Source organism: Anomalospiza imberbis, chromosome 5, assembly GCF_031753505.1.
Source record: "Anomalospiza imberbis isolate Cuckoo-Finch-1a 21T00152 chromosome 5, ASM3175350v1, whole genome shotgun sequence".
Classification (NCBI taxonomy): domain Eukaryota; kingdom Metazoa; phylum Chordata; class Aves; order Passeriformes; family Viduidae; genus Anomalospiza; species Anomalospiza imberbis.
In genome coordinates this window covers 66,916,280-66,932,625 of record NC_089685.1, presented here as the reverse complement: position 1 = coordinate 66,932,625, position 16,346 = coordinate 66,916,280, and the positions used below count along the sequence as shown (strand labels likewise).

General features: G+C 46.2%; 1 protein-coding gene across 5 annotated transcripts; it reads left to right on the top strand.

The window, feature by feature from the left end:
- The first annotated feature begins 3,059 nt into the window (after positions 1-3,059).
- On the top strand, positions 3,060-15,750 carry PTHLH (parathyroid hormone like hormone). 5 transcript variants are annotated; one of them, XM_068191697.1, is made up of 4 exons: positions 3,060-3,190; positions 5,710-5,832; positions 11,296-11,718; positions 15,265-15,750. In XM_068191697.1, exons 2-4 carry the CDS (start codon positions 5,732-5,734, stop codon positions 15,272-15,274), a joined length of 534 nt encoding a protein of 177 aa, XP_068047798.1. In that variant the 5' UTR covers positions 3,060-3,190; positions 5,710-5,731; the 3' UTR covers positions 15,275-15,750. The 5 variants fall into 5 exon arrangements, with proteins under 5 accessions (XP_068047798.1, XP_068047800.1, XP_068047802.1 ...); XM_068191699.1 differs by lacking the exon at positions 3,060-3,190 and adding an exon at positions 4,451-4,569; XM_068191701.1 differs by lacking the exon at positions 3,060-3,190 and adding an exon at positions 4,476-4,565.
- The last annotated feature ends 596 nt before the right edge of the window (positions 15,751-16,346 follow it).

Here is a 16,346-nt window from a genome sequence, read left to right as displayed (position 1 = left end):
AGAGAAACTGAGTCCAGGGATTAGGACTCTGAATCAGAGAAGGGGAGAACTTGACCTCTGGTGTCCCAAAGTCCGGATGAGTACATTAACCACTAAGCTATTCCAAGGCAGGAGGTGAGTCTGTCTCATCTCAGAAAAGTGTCTAAAGGGATGAATTTTGTTCCAACATAGCACAAAAACAAATTACAAATCTTTCCCCCCCTTCTTTAAATTGAATTCTTGTTCTCCAGCCAGCCCAGCTTGGTATTAGTTTTGTGTGAATTAAACAGACCAGACATGTTTCTTCCTGTTGGTATTTGATAGATATTCAGTAAAAGGGGAAAAAAAAAAGAAAAATAAAATAGCTCAATCGGTGTTAACATATATTTCAAGCTGAAGTCAAGACCAGACCCGGCCAGAGAGGGAATGTAGGAGCTCAAGGCCATGGCCGCACCACCATGGACAGCGCCCTGGGGCTGGAGCCGGGCCACGCTCCGCCGGCCGCGGCACCGGCACCGCCGGGCGCTGCGGGGCAGCTGCAGCCCCGGGGATTCATCACCGCCTCCTCGCCCTCAAATCTGAAAATTACTCCTTTCGCTGTCTGCTGGATTCTAGGAACCAGACAGAAGATTTGGCAAAGCTCTCCTCAGTTCCACGCAGCTTTTTGTATTTTTGCTTCACCCCCTCCCGGCCCCGCCCGCCCTTTCTCGAGTGCATTAAATTAAATGCATATTGTCTAAATCAACGGCGCTTTGTGTCAATAGCTGAGCTGGGGGAACTCCGGCCGCCTCTCGGGTGCGAGAGGCGGCTCTGCTCAGCCACTCTTATCACTGTTTAATAAAGGAGATTAGTGTGCTCGCATGGAGCACCACGGAACGTCTGGGGCTTGCTGATGGGGAGGGGGAAAGCGGGTTTCTCTTTCTCCTCGAACGATCCTTTCACTCAATGCGAAGATGACACCATGTCAGACGTGGAAGAAGGAGTTTCTCATCCCCGACGGCCACCGGGGAGTCAGAGGAGGGAGCACCCGTCATGAGAGCCGGGCACTGCAGAGTACAGCAGGGCTAGGTCGTGGGCAGGAATGAGTGTGTGCTAGAAAGTCTGCCTCAATCTGCGAGCAGTCGTGCCTGCTACCAACTGCACCTCAGCCTTGGCCTTAAGCCCACCCCGGGAGCCTTGGAAAAATATTCTGGGCTTCGCACCTCTCCTGCAGAGAACCGCGCTCGCTGGTTTTAACCTCGCTGGATCAGAGAGGTTGAGCAAGTCAGGGGATTTCTGGTCCTCGCAGGACGAGTCCACCAATCACTGTGGTGCCGCTCCCTTCCCTTCCCCGCCAGACTCTCCAGCCATCAGCACGCCTGTGTTTTTTTGCTGAACGCTATTTTTTCCACCCTGGGAAGACTGGAGAGGTTAAACTCCCCGTCTGAAACGAAGCCCTGGACGGGTGCAACTGAGGTTATAGAAATCCGGGAGGGGAAATGACGAAAATGCTTTATTGTGGATAAAACAAGAGGGAGGAGAGTGAGGCGGAACTTCACGGAGGTGAAGGATGGGAAGTTTGCGGAGCTGAGGATTTAGCCCGTCTCCGGGCACCAGGCGGGGATTTAGTCATTATTTCCCTCTGCCTCCTGAGGCTGCAAGGGCACCTCCTCCCCAAAGAGCTGAACCTGTCCCACTTGCTGGCTTTTGTTTCGCTCCTGAGCGGCTTCTGGGGGGAGCCCGGTCACACACCCGCCCGCATTCCCTGGCCCTATTCCTCGCTCGGGAAAGCCTGGAACAGGGACTTACCCTTTTAGCCAAGCTCCCAGATCAACTTCCTCTTAGAAAAGCTGATTTATGCCTGTTTATACATATGGAAAAAAGGAAGCAGAAGCCAAGCACGGCATCCCTCCAAACTCTCATTGTGTTTGAGGCGGGAGATAGTGGAGTCAGAAAACCTAAAATGATAAGGTTTGCCTTTTCGCGGCAGAGAGGGCTTGGCCAGAAGGGCAAATACGGGGTTTTGCCTCACCTCTCCACGGTTGAAGCCTTTCCCGGGTTAGACAAAACCACCGGTTCTCTCCGCGCATCCCGGCCGGAGAAACACCCGGCAGCCTCCAGCTGCTCGCCTTGGCGGGGAGCCTTGCCGTCCCCGGGGCCCCGGCAGGTGAAAGCCCCACAAAGGTGTGGCGTTTTCCCCTCTCTCAGACACTGGGCCAGCCGTGCCCCTGGGCGCTCCGTGAGCGGAGCCATGTTCGGCACAGGTGTGGGGATTGGAATCGCGCCTAAAGCTCCGCCGGTCCATCTTCTAGTCCAGCCTCATCCCTTCTCGCCCCTCCGAGGCCAGGGGACACCGGGAGCCGGCCGGGCTGGAGGGGGAGATGCTGCAGGTGGCGGCGGGTCCCTCCCGGGGGAGCATCTCCCGCGGCATCCTGCAGGGAAGGGAAGGTTTAAACCCCAGGTGAGGGGTCTTTTCTCCCCATCCTGCCACGGAAGAGGGCTCAGGCTTGCTGTGAGGCTTGGGACCAGGAATTTGCTCACGGGTACGTGACTTTGCTCATTTGTGTACGTGGCAGGTGACAAAACGCTGTGCCCGTGGTTGCAGATGACAACCCTCGGGAAGCAGAGGGGCAAGGGGGGCATGGGGTGATAGTGAGTCTCCTAAAAGCCTTTGGCATTGCTCAGGTGCTCAGGTCCTGCCGTATTAGCACAGCTATAGTAGGGTTGTGTTACTTTTTTTCCTCTTCCTTTTTTTTTTTTTTTTCTTTTTTCTTTTTTCTTCCCAAGCCCACTGAGGCAGAGAAGAGGCAAACTCAGCCATAGGAAGGTGGTTAGTGATGTCACAAGTTTGGTCTTTTCAATAAAAGCAATGGAGAAGGGTCTCCCTCACTATATATATTAGGGGAAGCTTCTGTTCTTCATAATAAAAAGAGCAGCAAGGGAGAAAAGCACCTGCTTTTAACACCCTTTATTTAGCCGTAATCTGTTACAGGCAGAAGCAAAGCTCTGTATGCTGGATTTTTAAAAAGTATTGCCTTTTTTTTTTTAATTAACTTATTTTTTCTTTTTCTTTTTCTTTTTCTTTTTTCTTTTTTCTTTTTTCTTTTTTCTTTTTTCATTTTCCTCCCTCTTAAGCATAGAACATAGTTTTGGAAGCAATTGCTGAGAAGAGCAACCACTGTTGGCCAGAGTGATCTCTGAGAGGCACAGACAGCTGTAACTCAAGGAAAAGGTGAAGTGATAAATTGAGAAGAAACTTCAGGATTCTGAGTTTATAGAGGCTATTTATTTTTCCTGAGTCTGTAAAGGATGATATGTGTTGGTTTTTGGTGTATTTTTTTAATCATTTCTGGGGAGAGGAAATACTAAAAATATTTGATGGAAGTTTTATTTTTAACATGAGCAATACACCTTATGAGTTTGTGGGGGCTGTTTTCTTGGGATGTCACAATTATTTTTAATTAGTCGAAAGGGCAGTGTAAATCAAAGACGCCTATTAGCCTTACATTTTAAATTATAGCCTACCAGGTGTTCAGGGAATTTATTTACAGTATAAACGATTTAATGTTTTCAGCATGATTTCTATTTCAGCTCTTATGCTGTCGGTTTTATTTGCCTGTGTAGTGTGAAATCTGGGCTTTTAAATCCTGTCAGCAAACGTCGCTTAACTTCAAATAACCTGCAGGTAGAAAAACGCTTTGCTTTGCACCTAAACCTTCTCGTAGAACCTGCTTTAATTCGGGGGCAGGATGAGAAGGAGCAATCAGCCGGCACGCCTCAGTGTTTTGTTGCGGCTCGTGAGGGTGTTGGGAAAGCATTCCCTGTAAATCAGGCTGTCAGCGGCACAACCAGCTCCCCCGGTGCTCCCGCCGCGGTCTCTGGAGGGGCTGTCGGAGCCCCGCGGAGGGGCTCCGGCTCCCGGGATGCTGCGGGCACGGAGCCTGCGTCCCCAGGTGTGCGCTGGCACGGCACGGCCCGCGCCGTCGAACGTGAGGAGATCGGCATGCAGGGCATCCCCTGCGGGAGAGCCGCCGGGCGGGGGGCGAGGGCCGCACTGCCCCTCGGCTCTCTCCCCTTGTCCCCTTGTAGCAGCCGGGGGCAGCTCCTTGCACGAACAGGCTGGAGAGGCGGGCGGGCTGCGTCACCTTCGGTTTTTACACGAGAGTTGTCCCGGGATGGAAAAGTTTGGTGCCTCCGTCGCTGGGTGCGGGGCTGCCGGCCGGCGGTGCCCAGCGGGGTTCGGGGCTGACCGGGGCTGACCGGGGCTGACCGGGGCTGACCGGGGCTGACCGGCCGCCTCCCGCCGCTCCGGGCACCGCTGTCCCGGCAGCCCCGCGGCGCTGCCCGCCTCGCACGGGAGGGCAACCTGACGCAGCGGTTTGCAGGGCCCTGGCCAGGCTGAAGGAGGGCAAAGTGGAAGGCGAAAAAAGGAGAGGAGGAGAAAACTTTCCACTAGTTTACTTTTTTGGCCAGGAGCGCTTGTGTTCATAGACCGCGAGTCCTTCCCCCAGCCCTCCCCCTGAGCTCCCCCCCTCCCTTCACTAGCGTACAATTAGCATCATTAGGAACCGACCCTCCGGCTAATAGGGGAACGGCGACCAACAACGGTAGGTGCGTGCAAGGAAAGGCGGCAGCAGTCCCGGGCAGCGCTTTGGGGCTTGAGCTAAAAAGTGCTCCCAGCGATGGGAGGAATCCCCGCGGCAGGGGAGGCGCTGACCCGGGGGTAAACACAAAAAGGGAGAGCTGGAAGGTGAGCGAGAGAGGAGTGCGGCTGCAGAAGATGCGGAGAGCTTGGTCGGAGTCCTTGGGGTCCGCTGAGTGCATGTGCTGCCGGGTCTTTCCCTTTCTTCTCTCCTTTTTGATTGCGGGCCCGGGAAGCGCTGATTCCCAGTCTCCGTTTTGGCTGTGGGTATCCTGCCCGGGCTCTCGCTCTCTCCGCACATGTTCCTAGGGCGCCATCTCTTTGCAAAACCCTCCGTCCTCCCGCAGGTCTCCCAGAGGCTGCTCCGGAGCGTGTGAACATTGCAGGCTGCAGCCCAGTCCAACCTGCCGAGCCAAGCATGCTTCTCAGCCCCTGAGCCTCCCGGATCTACCGCTCCTCCCAGACCTCTCGGGCTCTCCAGATAGGCAGCGACCTTTGCTTGTCTCTCCTTGTCACCGCTTGTCTCTCTCCTTGTCACTGCTGGGGACCAAAACTTTCTGGCAGCTGGAGACGTGAACCTGACCCTTTTTTTTTTTTGCAGAGGTATACTTAAAGACAGATGTGGAGATGCATTCCCCCTCCGCCTCAGCCTATGTGTGTTTGTGTGTCCGCGCGTGTTTACAGAGAAGCGAGCAGCTAAGCTGACTTTTGGGAATCTTTCCTTATCTGCAAAGAGGGCTTTCTGCTGTAATATAAAGCCCTGAGAGAGTGGTTTAGCGGACTAGAACTAAACAGGGCTCGGGGAACTCACTGAACCCCGCTCTAACCCTGTTCAAATGAGAGCTTGATGCTTTTTGAACTAATACCGAGAAAGATCTTGCCTGCGGACAGCGAGAGACAGAGAGAGGGAGGGAGGGAGGGAAAGAGGGAGGGAGAGGCAGACAGCAAGGAAGGGAGAGAGACAGAGAGAAGTTTAGAAGGAGTGAGCCGAGAGCTGAGAAAGTTTGTTTTTCCTTCAGAGCCTCGGAGCTGGTAGAGCTGAAGCGGGGACTCCTTGAGGACGGCGCTGGCGCATCTGTCCCTCGGGACTGACTTCTTTTTCCTTGCAGGTTTTAAGTCCCGGAGGGTACAATGTTCGCTAAACTCTTCCAGCAGTGGAGTTTTGCAGTGTTCCTGCTGAGTTATTCCGTGCCCTCCTACGGGAGATCAGTAGAGGGGATCAGCCGCAGACTGTGAGTTTCTCTTTTTCTTTTCTTCTTTGCCTTTATTCGTCCTCGCTGCGGCGGCAGGGCGGGTGGGGAGGGAGGGAGGCGGCCCGGGAGACTCCGCAGCGCTGCCGGCTCTGCGCCGGGCCGGGCTACCTGCCCCAGGTGCTCACCGGCGCTGCCTGGGAGCCAGGAAGAGGCATTCGGGGAGGGAAAGGGCTCTCTGCAGCTGTCTGACCTTACAAAGCTTTGGGGAGGCGATGTGTAAGCTGAGGGGCTTCTCTTCCGACACACCTAGGTGATTGCTGCGCAGTTGGCAGGGACCCTCGCAGGGAGCATCCCGGTTTATCCAAACGGTGTGTGTTACAATAACTTACAGCCACTTCCTCGGCTCTGGCATGAAGCCAATGTTGATAGGAGTAGAGGAAACACGCAGAAGTGAGGGCCATCACGACACTGAAGTACTGAACAATTTCTTTGGATTTCTGCCACTTCAGGGGGAAAAAAATCCAAAGGGAGTCTAGTATCTTACTTATAGGCAGAGGCATATTTTTTGATAAATGATAGTGTATCTTAAGACAGTCTGTTCAGGAAATGACCTTTTAGCTTCTTCCAAAATAATCAGCCTGGTTTATAGTAATACCCGTTCACAAAGTGCAGGAGAAGCCTCTGCGCTGATGCAGGAGCAGCTGTCTCACACTTCTAACTCACTGGCTTTCTCTGGACTTGCATCCGATTTTCTAAGGAAGAAACACCTCAGTCACACTAGGGAGGGCTGTATTGTTATTCAGTTCTGAAGGAAGCCAAGTTGGAGAAAGAGTGCTGGAAAATCCGATCACAACTTACAGGGAAATATGACACAGCAAACAATTTCAGATGGGTTTCCTTATAAATGTTTTATTACATACAAAAGGACAAATCTCCAAATAGCATTTTCTCTGCCAGTTAAGCAACACACATAATAATAATAATAATAATAATAATAATAATAATAATAATAATAATAATCCCAAACACCCAAAGAAAAATAAATAAATACCCCAGGTGAAGCAACTTCAGACACACCTAAAGTTTGGCACCAGGCAGAGAGCTATTACAAATCTCTTGCAGCAAATTTTGTAGAACATCTTATTGCTGATAATGTTACAGTATGATTCTCAGTCCATTAACACTTCACTGTTTTGTACTCCTGAAAGCTGTTCTTGGGCTATTTCTTTCTTTTGGGACCATGTTATACAGAGGAATCAAACTTCAGTTTCAAAAAATAAATTAAAAAAATAGTTGAAGTGCAGTTAGATGCTGTTATTTTCTTGGCTAGGAAACTCTGGACTGGATCTAAGCCAAATTTTGTTGATAAAAAAAAATTAGATTTGCAGAGAAATACTCTTTCTCTTTTTGAAGTTAGCATAGTTCTAACACTTGTTTTTAAAGGTAAGGATTAGAGGTCTTCCCAGCTTCCCCATTCTGTCCTGACAGGGGGGCAGAAAAGTGTAAGCTAACCAGTGAAAACACATTTCTCAGCTCCCTCTTTGCTCTGGCATGTAAAACACACACAAGAAACCAGTCAGCTGTCACTTAGTGGCATTCATGTAGTTTTGTTTGTGGGCACAGTACAAACACAGACACCACACTCAAACACGTGTCCTGTTTTAATATCACCACAAACCATTCCTAGAGTTAATAGTTAATAACTCATTCAGGCATTGAGATTTTTTTTTCTCAGTCAAAAACTTAAGCCAGTAATGGATGAAAATACTGAAGCACATTATTATAGACATGCAAAAATAATCAAAATTACATAGGCCTGGTTCTACAGACTTTGCTGAAGCAAATATCTCATGGAAAGTAATAGCAAATTGTCCCAAGAAAATATTTCCAGACATGTTATTTGTTATAGGAGTGCTTTAGCTGCTAAAGAACTTCTGAGAAACCAGTAATGCCTCAAAATGAAATTACATATTTTTTATCATTATGTCCAGACATCGCTGTATCATGTCCCTAGATCTATTTAAAATATTTTTCTGAAGCCTGAGATAGGTTGAGCAGATTTCCCTCCCTTTGGAGTGAGTGGCAAGGGCACTCAGTCTAGCAAAATACAGAGAGCTGACTGAATCCTCCTCAGTTATTTTCCTGAATTTAGGATCAGACCCAACATGAACAGTCAAGGATAATAACAGCTAAATAAGAGCAGCTCTCTGAGATAGAAAGTGGTAGCTTGAAGAATGTTGCCTTTTAGAAATGCTAGATATCTCAAGGCAAAAAAAAAAAAAAAAAAAAAAAGGAGGAATGTGCCTGAAAAGAGCAGCTTATCTGGAAGTATGTGAAGTCAGGATAGTCACAAGTCATGGATTTCTTTTGCTCTCCCCATGATGAGACACACAGCCTCATATGTATACAGTGCACTTGGATCCAGTCATTAGTTTGGATGCTCTGGTCAAGTACAAACCATCAACATCCCTCTCTCAAAAGTGTCTGCCACATGTAAGCTTAGCATTTACTGCTCTTGGTTTGGGTACAGGATCCTGCCACCTCCTTGGATGAAAGGTGTGTTTTATAGAAGGATGGAAGGGACCTCTAGTGGGTCATCTTAACCCTAACAGCCTAATATTTTTTTCCATATTGTGGCCAATATGTGAATGCAATCATTGCAGTCTCCATTGCCTTCCTACTCTGAGTGTGTGGGTGAGATATTGTTGATATCTCCATTATGAAGCACTTCTTACATCAGTCCTCTTGGGCAAGCCTTTCTCCATGACTTACAAACTTAGGAGTTGTTTGAATAACTGAAGCAGAAGGAGGCAGAAGGTCAAAGAGATATGTATCTACCACGTCTTTGTTTCAAGGAGGTTTTTTGATCTAGAGTATACAAAGGAAGCTGGTAGGCAAAATGTAATCCTTAAGTCTGGCTGAGTAATAAGTCATGTGAAATGTAACACTACATAATGTTATACAATCATCTGGAGTAGCAGAATGTTATTTGGGGCCAGACTTGATGCTAAATATCATACAGACATTTAAAGAGAAACCCACCCTCTTTGGCACACCAATCCCTCACACGTCAATCCCTGCATTATTTTTGAAATGCATACTCACTCAAGATGTAGATCTTGTAATGCTCTCTGACTGCCTTGTGTGTACTGGAACCAAATGTTTAGGTTTCAGCACTGTAAAATGGAATAGGTTTTCAATCAAGAGGACTTTAATAACAGGCTTTGAAGAGTCAAGATTTTGTCACAGTGGGGAAGCTGACCAAATAGACATTAGAGGATTAAGGCAGCTCTTGGTTGTCTGTGATAGAAGGAATTATCCTTGGTAGTTCACAAGAGGCAGTAGGAAAGCTTTGCTCATCACATGAGACACTGGTTTACACTCCCTAAGGCACGGGGATTTCATACACTTTCTATGAACTAGAAGAATGAAAGCAAAACTACATTTCCCATGCAAATTTCCTGAGAAAATCAACTACTGTAGCTCGGAATATAGCCTGAGTCACACTGGACAGCCTGTCAGGCAGCATAGAGGCAGTCACACAGAGGAGCCCAGGGTGCTGGTTTGATTGGCCTACTTGCCAGTCAGACTAAAGGGTGTTGGAGATGGCTCTTGTTCAAAAAGCTTCTGAGGGAGATCACAAGGTTCTGTTAATGGTCACAGTTGCACTGAAGAAAAAGACATGATATGGGATCAGCTTAGCATTATCACATCACATTTTTGCTTATGGACATTTAGAAGAGGGGCATAAAATATTTGTCCTAAAGGCTGAAGTCATGCAAAACTTATTTTGGGACACTTAAAACACAGACAATATTTGATTACATGTGTACTCACAGACCTCTGAGCAAGATTTTAAACAAGATTTTGACAGTCATCTTCCAGTCTTATTGTGGAATAGGGGAAAGCTGCTGTTTGAATTTTGCACTGAGAAATAGAGATGTAGAATCACTTCAATCCATCAGTTGAACACAATACTCAAAAAGTGCAGCCCTACAAAGACAGAAAATGAAGGGGATGCTTCTAAAACAGAGCTACTTGAAATTGCCAATTTCCAACAGCTCTACTGTTGATCAAGTCATAAACCTGAAGAGTTTGGCTAAGGGGACTGAGAAAGAGAACCTGCAGAACACTCCCAAATATTTTGCCTTTTCAAATCTGGTAACGTAGCAGGAAAAGGTGGGATGGGATGGAAGGAAGGAATATGCACTCCCAGTGATGTGTCCTCTTCCAGTTCACCCGCATGCGGAAACCACTTCTTGCCCAGCTAATTGACCAAATGATTATAGGACAAGCAAGGCAGTGAATGGAATTTCTTTGGCCAGTGAGAATCCAGTCACATGCCATACCCTGATGCAAGAGAAGAGATTCCATAGCCAAACTCTGCATGCTGGAGTAGAGCAATTGGAAGGATAAACTGTATTATTGTGTTCATGGGAACGTAGCTAAAATCCCAGCTTGTGCTCTGTCTGTGGTTCACAGCACAGCTGTGCATCTATTCCACTTCAAGAAAAAGGAATGTATTTTCTCACATTTTCTCTGGTTATTTACTATCCAGGTGTCATTTGTATCTTCTTTCCTCAGATGTTTAATACATTCCTTGCCAGTACAACATCTCTAAAAGACAGATAGCTACTCAACTCCCAGTTCCTCGAAAACAAGATAGATTTCAGTGTACCAAAAGGTCAGGATGAACTCTGGAAAAACCACTCTAACAGACCAGGATGCTCTTGAAGAAGATCCAGTGAAAAGGATTAGCATAAAATTCAAGCAGACAAGAAATCTGGCCCCAAAAGTTCACACTTCAAGCAATACTAGGAGGGCATCTAAAACCATAATTAGACACAAGTGACCAAGCAGTAAATCCACAGGAGTGGCTGAGGCTCAACTCTGCTGATGCTCAGGCTGCCTCCTTGGATAGCTCATTACGCACTGAAGTGCCTCTGCTTTAGGCATCCAAATTCAAATATTTTTCCCTTACACTCCTGCAATTGTACTTATTTAAATGTAGGAGTAAAATGCACTTTTATGTGCTTGTTTATGTTTTTGAAGTACATGACTGAGCAGAAGAAAATTACTAGAATGATGCTGTATAAACACTGCTTCCGGCTAGAGTACAAGTGCTGGGTTTTCCCTCTCTTGCTGCATTATCTGACCCTTTAGTTTTCCTATCTCTGACAACTGCCTTCCTGCTTTTACTGCCTCAAGTGTGATATACTAAGAGTCATGATGCTTTCCTAGAACAGAACAGTGACTAATCCAGCTTCGGTGGTGTATGACCAGTCAGCTGAGAATTATTACCCACTTAGGTCTTTCTCTTCTCTGCTGAGAGCATCTACTCTGAGGATGAAGCAGAACTTGCTCCAGCAGTCTGGCTTCACTGGATGTCTCCAAGCCTATTACATGGTCACCACAGCCAGAGGAGAGAGGAGCTCTGTCAAAAACTGGGCAATAACCAAATCCTAAACATTTTTTCCCTCTCCTCTCTTTTTTTTCCTTTAGCAAACGGGCTGTATCAGAGCACCAGCTATTGCATGACAAGGGCAAGTCAATCCAAGACTTACGAAGAAGAATATTCCTTCAAAATTTAATCGAAGGTGTCAACACTGCAGAGATCCGTGCAACGTCAGAGGTGTCACCTAACCCTAAACCTGCCACCAACACGAAGAACTACCCTGTCCGGTTTGGCAGCGAAGATGAGGGCAGATACTTAACTCAGGAGACAAACAAATCACAGACCTACAAGGAGCAGCCCCTGAAGGTCTCAGGGAAGAAAAAGAAAGCAAAGCCTGGAAAACGTAAGGAACAAGAGAAGAAAAAGAGGCGAACTCGCTCAGCTTGGCTAAATTCTGGCATTTACGGAGACATCGTGACCGAGAGCCCACTCTTGGACATCTCTGTTACTACACATAATCAAACTTTAAGGTAATTCTGCTATATTCTTTAGGGGAGCATGCCATGTATTTAACTGAAGTTGTTATCCCTTGGTGTGAGAGGCCGAGGCCAAGGCCTTGCTCAAACTGGGAGTAAAAGTAGATCTTTGTGCTTGTGACTGGGCAGTGGCTTTTCAAGCACAGTCTCAAGGTGCTCTGTGCAGGTAAGTGCCTCTTCCACTTTGCACTGGGGACAGAGCCTTTCCTTCCTAAGAGACACAATTTATGTAAGCAACTTATTGCAGAAAACTGCTTCCTGAAGCTGAGTAGTAAGTGAAGGTAATTCTGTAAAAAGGAAGCACATCACAGTCACTAAATTTTCCCTTCCTGCTTTAACCAGTGTATCTCACATCTTATCTTGGTCCCATACTTGGGCCTCAGCAGATTGAAAGCTTTGACTTTTATTTAAGGCTTTGCATCTATAAAATGGCGAAGTTTTCTTTCCTTCCTCTCAACACCTCCCCTTTTTGGCAACTTTCCTACCCTTGCTTTACAGTTTTTCATTTTACTGTTTAACCTTAGGGGAGAACATGGAAAAATTCTCTCTCAGTAATATCTGCAAACAATGCAGACCAGCCTTTCACCATAAAAATTTCCCTGCCATTAGGATATTTTAATTCAGCTCCATCCTTTTTCCAGCTTGTGAGGCAATTACGTTGCTGCTTAAAAATGTTTAGTATTGCTCTTGGAAAGGGACATGCTTCCCTCATGCATTACAGTGAAGGGTTTTTAGGGTAGTGGCCTGGAGACATCAGCCTAGATGTCCCAAGTGAATCATCCCCTTGCAGTCATCTCAGCTTGAGAGGAAATCTGCACACTTGCAGACAAAGCCAAGGACTCCACTCTTCAGTTCTCCCCAAATGTTTGCATTTCACTGACAAAACCCCATCCTTTTCTCTCCTTCTCCCCATCACCTTGGCAGAACAGAGACATCAGAGAAATGCCACTTGCTTGCAGTAAATTCCTTGGAAAGAGACACCAGCTGTGGGATTTACTAAAGTCCAGCCTGGTGTTAAGCTTTACAGGCCACAGTTTGCAATGTGCTCCATCACCTCAGCTCGTGCTGGCATCTATGGGAGCTACCAACACCTGGGGCTGGGCACCCAGAGCAGAGGGCAGGGTATCCCAGAGCAGAGGGCAGGGTATCCCAGAGCACAAACCAGATATCCCAGAGCAGAGACCAGGTGCCATGGCTGTAGCAGGTAGGAGGGAAGTAAGAGACACTGGTTTGTCTCAGCACCTTAGGAAAGGCAAACTTCAGGATTCTGCTCAGGAGATGCCTGCGGTTTCAACAGATATCAAGGGACTATGTTGGTCAGTATATAACACCTGTCTTGAGCACAAAGAAATCTAGAATGTAGGGAAAAACATCCTAGGGAATTTCAACAGTTACTTCTTTTTCTTGCTGTGTTGTCTTTGTTGTTCATCTAATGGGATATATAAAAAAGCTACAGGTACAGCCCTGTTGATTTTCTCAGTTCAGCCTTTCTCTTTAAAGTGTGTCGGGATGGCTGAAGGCTCTCGGCTTTACTGTGGAGTCCAACATCCAAATGAAGCTTTTCTCACAGATTACTAAAAAGAACCTATATTTTAGATAATTAATTGGAGATGATTAAACAAGGAGAACCCATTAAAAAAAAGAAAAGGGAATTCCTCCTTCACAAGTACAGAGAACATGTTGGTGCAGCCCTAACAAACTTCTAGTACCTGAGTTTTTAGTTATCTCAGTAGGCTGGCAAAAGATGTAAACTTTAAGCATGATTTTCACTGTATCTCTGTGCTTCTTTTCTGCTGAACACCCTGGATAAAATCTTCATGCCAATTCTCTCTGATTAGTCTTGAAAAGAAAATTTTGGGTTCAGGTCCAAAAAAATCCCAAATGGACAACAACAATATAAACTCTAGATCTTTTGACTTACTACTAGGAGTATCTCATGGAAGAAGCCAATCTTGCAAAAGCTAGGTCCAAATCACAGAACACAGCTTGCAAATTATCATTAGTAAAGAGTCCACTGTCAAGATGTGGCTAAGCTTAAACTTTAAAACCAAGCCTAAAATCCAGGCTAAATTCAAAATGTCACCCTCTTAGAAATAGGCCTGAGTAGTGCAGACACGCACACATACACAGCCATGCTGTATGAATTATGTGCCATTGTTATACCTCTTGGAATGTATCCTGAAGTGGACCCTAATATTGTTGCTAGCTAATTATCAAGGAGCTTCATGCTAGCATTTCCATTCCAGGCACTTAAAAAGTTATTTCTCATGGACATTCCAGCTATATTCCCATTTAAATTAAATTAAGTTGCTCTTACTTAATTTCCAAAAAACCTTTTGAATGTGTAAACTCCCGAATAATAGCTGTAGCTTCCCTTTCAATGTGCATGTTAAGAAAACCTTTTAAACTCTCCAGGAGCTGAGTTTTCTTGTACCTCACACCCACGCACTTTTGCCACATGGGATGCTACCCTCAACTCTGGTGATCGGTCCTGCAGCAGAGAGAATTCCACTCCATCCTATATCTCCACATTCCACCCTTAGATGTTTCCCAGGGAACCCCTAAAAAACATATGCTGTTCACAAAGCCAGAAGAGAAAAAAAAAAAAGCCCAACCCTTCAGCATTTCCTGCAGCACCTCTGAGCAACTTCATGTTGGAGTACGAGGAATACACTGGCAGGGTGGGAGCAGGCCCTGCTTTGCTCTCATGGGGAGAGAGCTCACACCAGCCTGCAGCATCCCCTGGAAAACTCCCAGGTCTCAGGACTGGGTGCAGCTGATTGCTTCAGCTGGGCTGAATGCAACAGGAACTGGAGGGTAATAGGATGGGATGGTTGCTTTGTTTCAGAACCAAGCTCTCTGGCTCCCAGAGGGAAAGTTTCAGGATTAGAGCCTTTTCACTCAGTCAGGCACAGGAAGAGATGCTATCAAGGGTGTGCTCACTCCAAGCCCTGAGCAGCCTTTACTCACACACACACCACAGCCCCCTGCCTAAGGGGTGGTCTATCCGTGGGAAAAAGAGGCCAAATAAGCCCCATGGCACGGTGTTAATCAGAACATGGCATCACACCCCAGCAGTTAACACAGCATCGCCACAGCGTTAGCAAGGACTCAAAACTCTCTTCACTTTTCTCTAACTGTATTTTTTTCTTTTCTTTTCAGCACTTGACATTTTTATCATAGGTTGATACAATTATTCTGCCTGTAGCACTCACAAATCTTCTTGCATGAGGTTCTAAATTAAAAAAAAAAAGCCCCTTTCGGTTCCTCTGAGGGTACAATGGCCTCATAGTGTGACAAACTGTGGGTCATCACACTTCTAGAGGGGTTGCATTGAGAAAAACATAGCAGAGATCTTGAATAAATGTCTAAAACTGTGACATGGTCAAACAGGCCCTGTTATGGCAGATGGTTACTAGCAAGGCACACCTGTTACAGTCTGTGGCACTCTTGCTATTGATTCTATGTCCACACATTTGAAGTGAAAAAATGAAAATTAATTAATTTTTCTGTTTTTCCTGTCCTTTCTTTTCTTTGCAGGAGGCGCTGATGTTTTCAGCAAGAGATATTTGGAAGACACATTGCAGTATTCTGTAATAGTGAACATATGGGAAGTATTAAAATATTTATTACCTGTAAATATTGTAAATGCTCAGAATAAAACCTTTTCCCCCCATTGCTCTCTGAAACTGCACATTTGGTTATTGTGAATTTTCCTTTTTTTTTTTTTTGGCTAAGGCTAAGACAATTATTATTGTCACATTTACCATAATTTATTTTGTTGACTGGTGTATTTATTTTGTGAACGTATCTTGGTGCTGCTGACTTTCTATATTTTTTGTAACATAATGCACTTTAGATATACATATTGAGTACATTGATAACTGACATAAAATGTTCCTGTTTTGTGGTTGATTTCAATGAATGCCTACATACAATTGTTCAAACTGATTTTCCTTTGTGCATGTATAATAGCAGTATTTTAAAATTTGTAAAGAATGTCTAATAAAATATAATCTAATTAAACCATGACTCAGAAGGAAAATGTGTTCTTTGGGAATTTCAAGAACAGGAACAATTTTTTTATTTACTACATCTGAAAATTGTTTTAAATGTAATGTGTTTACATTGGTCTAAACTCCCACATTTTCACATTAGCTTTTACTTGAGGATCACTCAGAATGTATTTTTGTTCCAGTGTTCTATTTCAAGTTAGCTCAGTTGCTGAACAACCTGGGGGTGAAAAAAGGTACCAGAGCTAAGACCTCACTGCAGGGGAAAGAGATTCCCAAGCTCCCCAGGCCCCAGCCCTGCAGGGCTGAATCCCTGCACTCTCCAAATTGGAGGGAGTGAGAAGCAGCCCCAGGGGAGGCTTGGTTTCCTCCACTCTGGGAAGGTGCTCACAGGTCCCAGCCTGTGCCCAGGCTCACTGTCCTGGGCTCCCAACACCTCTGGCCCGAGAGCCAGATGACCAAAGCACGAGCACAGCCTCAGCTCTTTGTGCTTCTGTGTGAAGGGGCAAAACCTGTTTTCTGGGTGAATATAAAGAGAGAAGAGAGACTGCAAACTGCACCAGAGGACACATCACCAGGTGCTCTTGCATTGCTGGAATAAATTTCCCC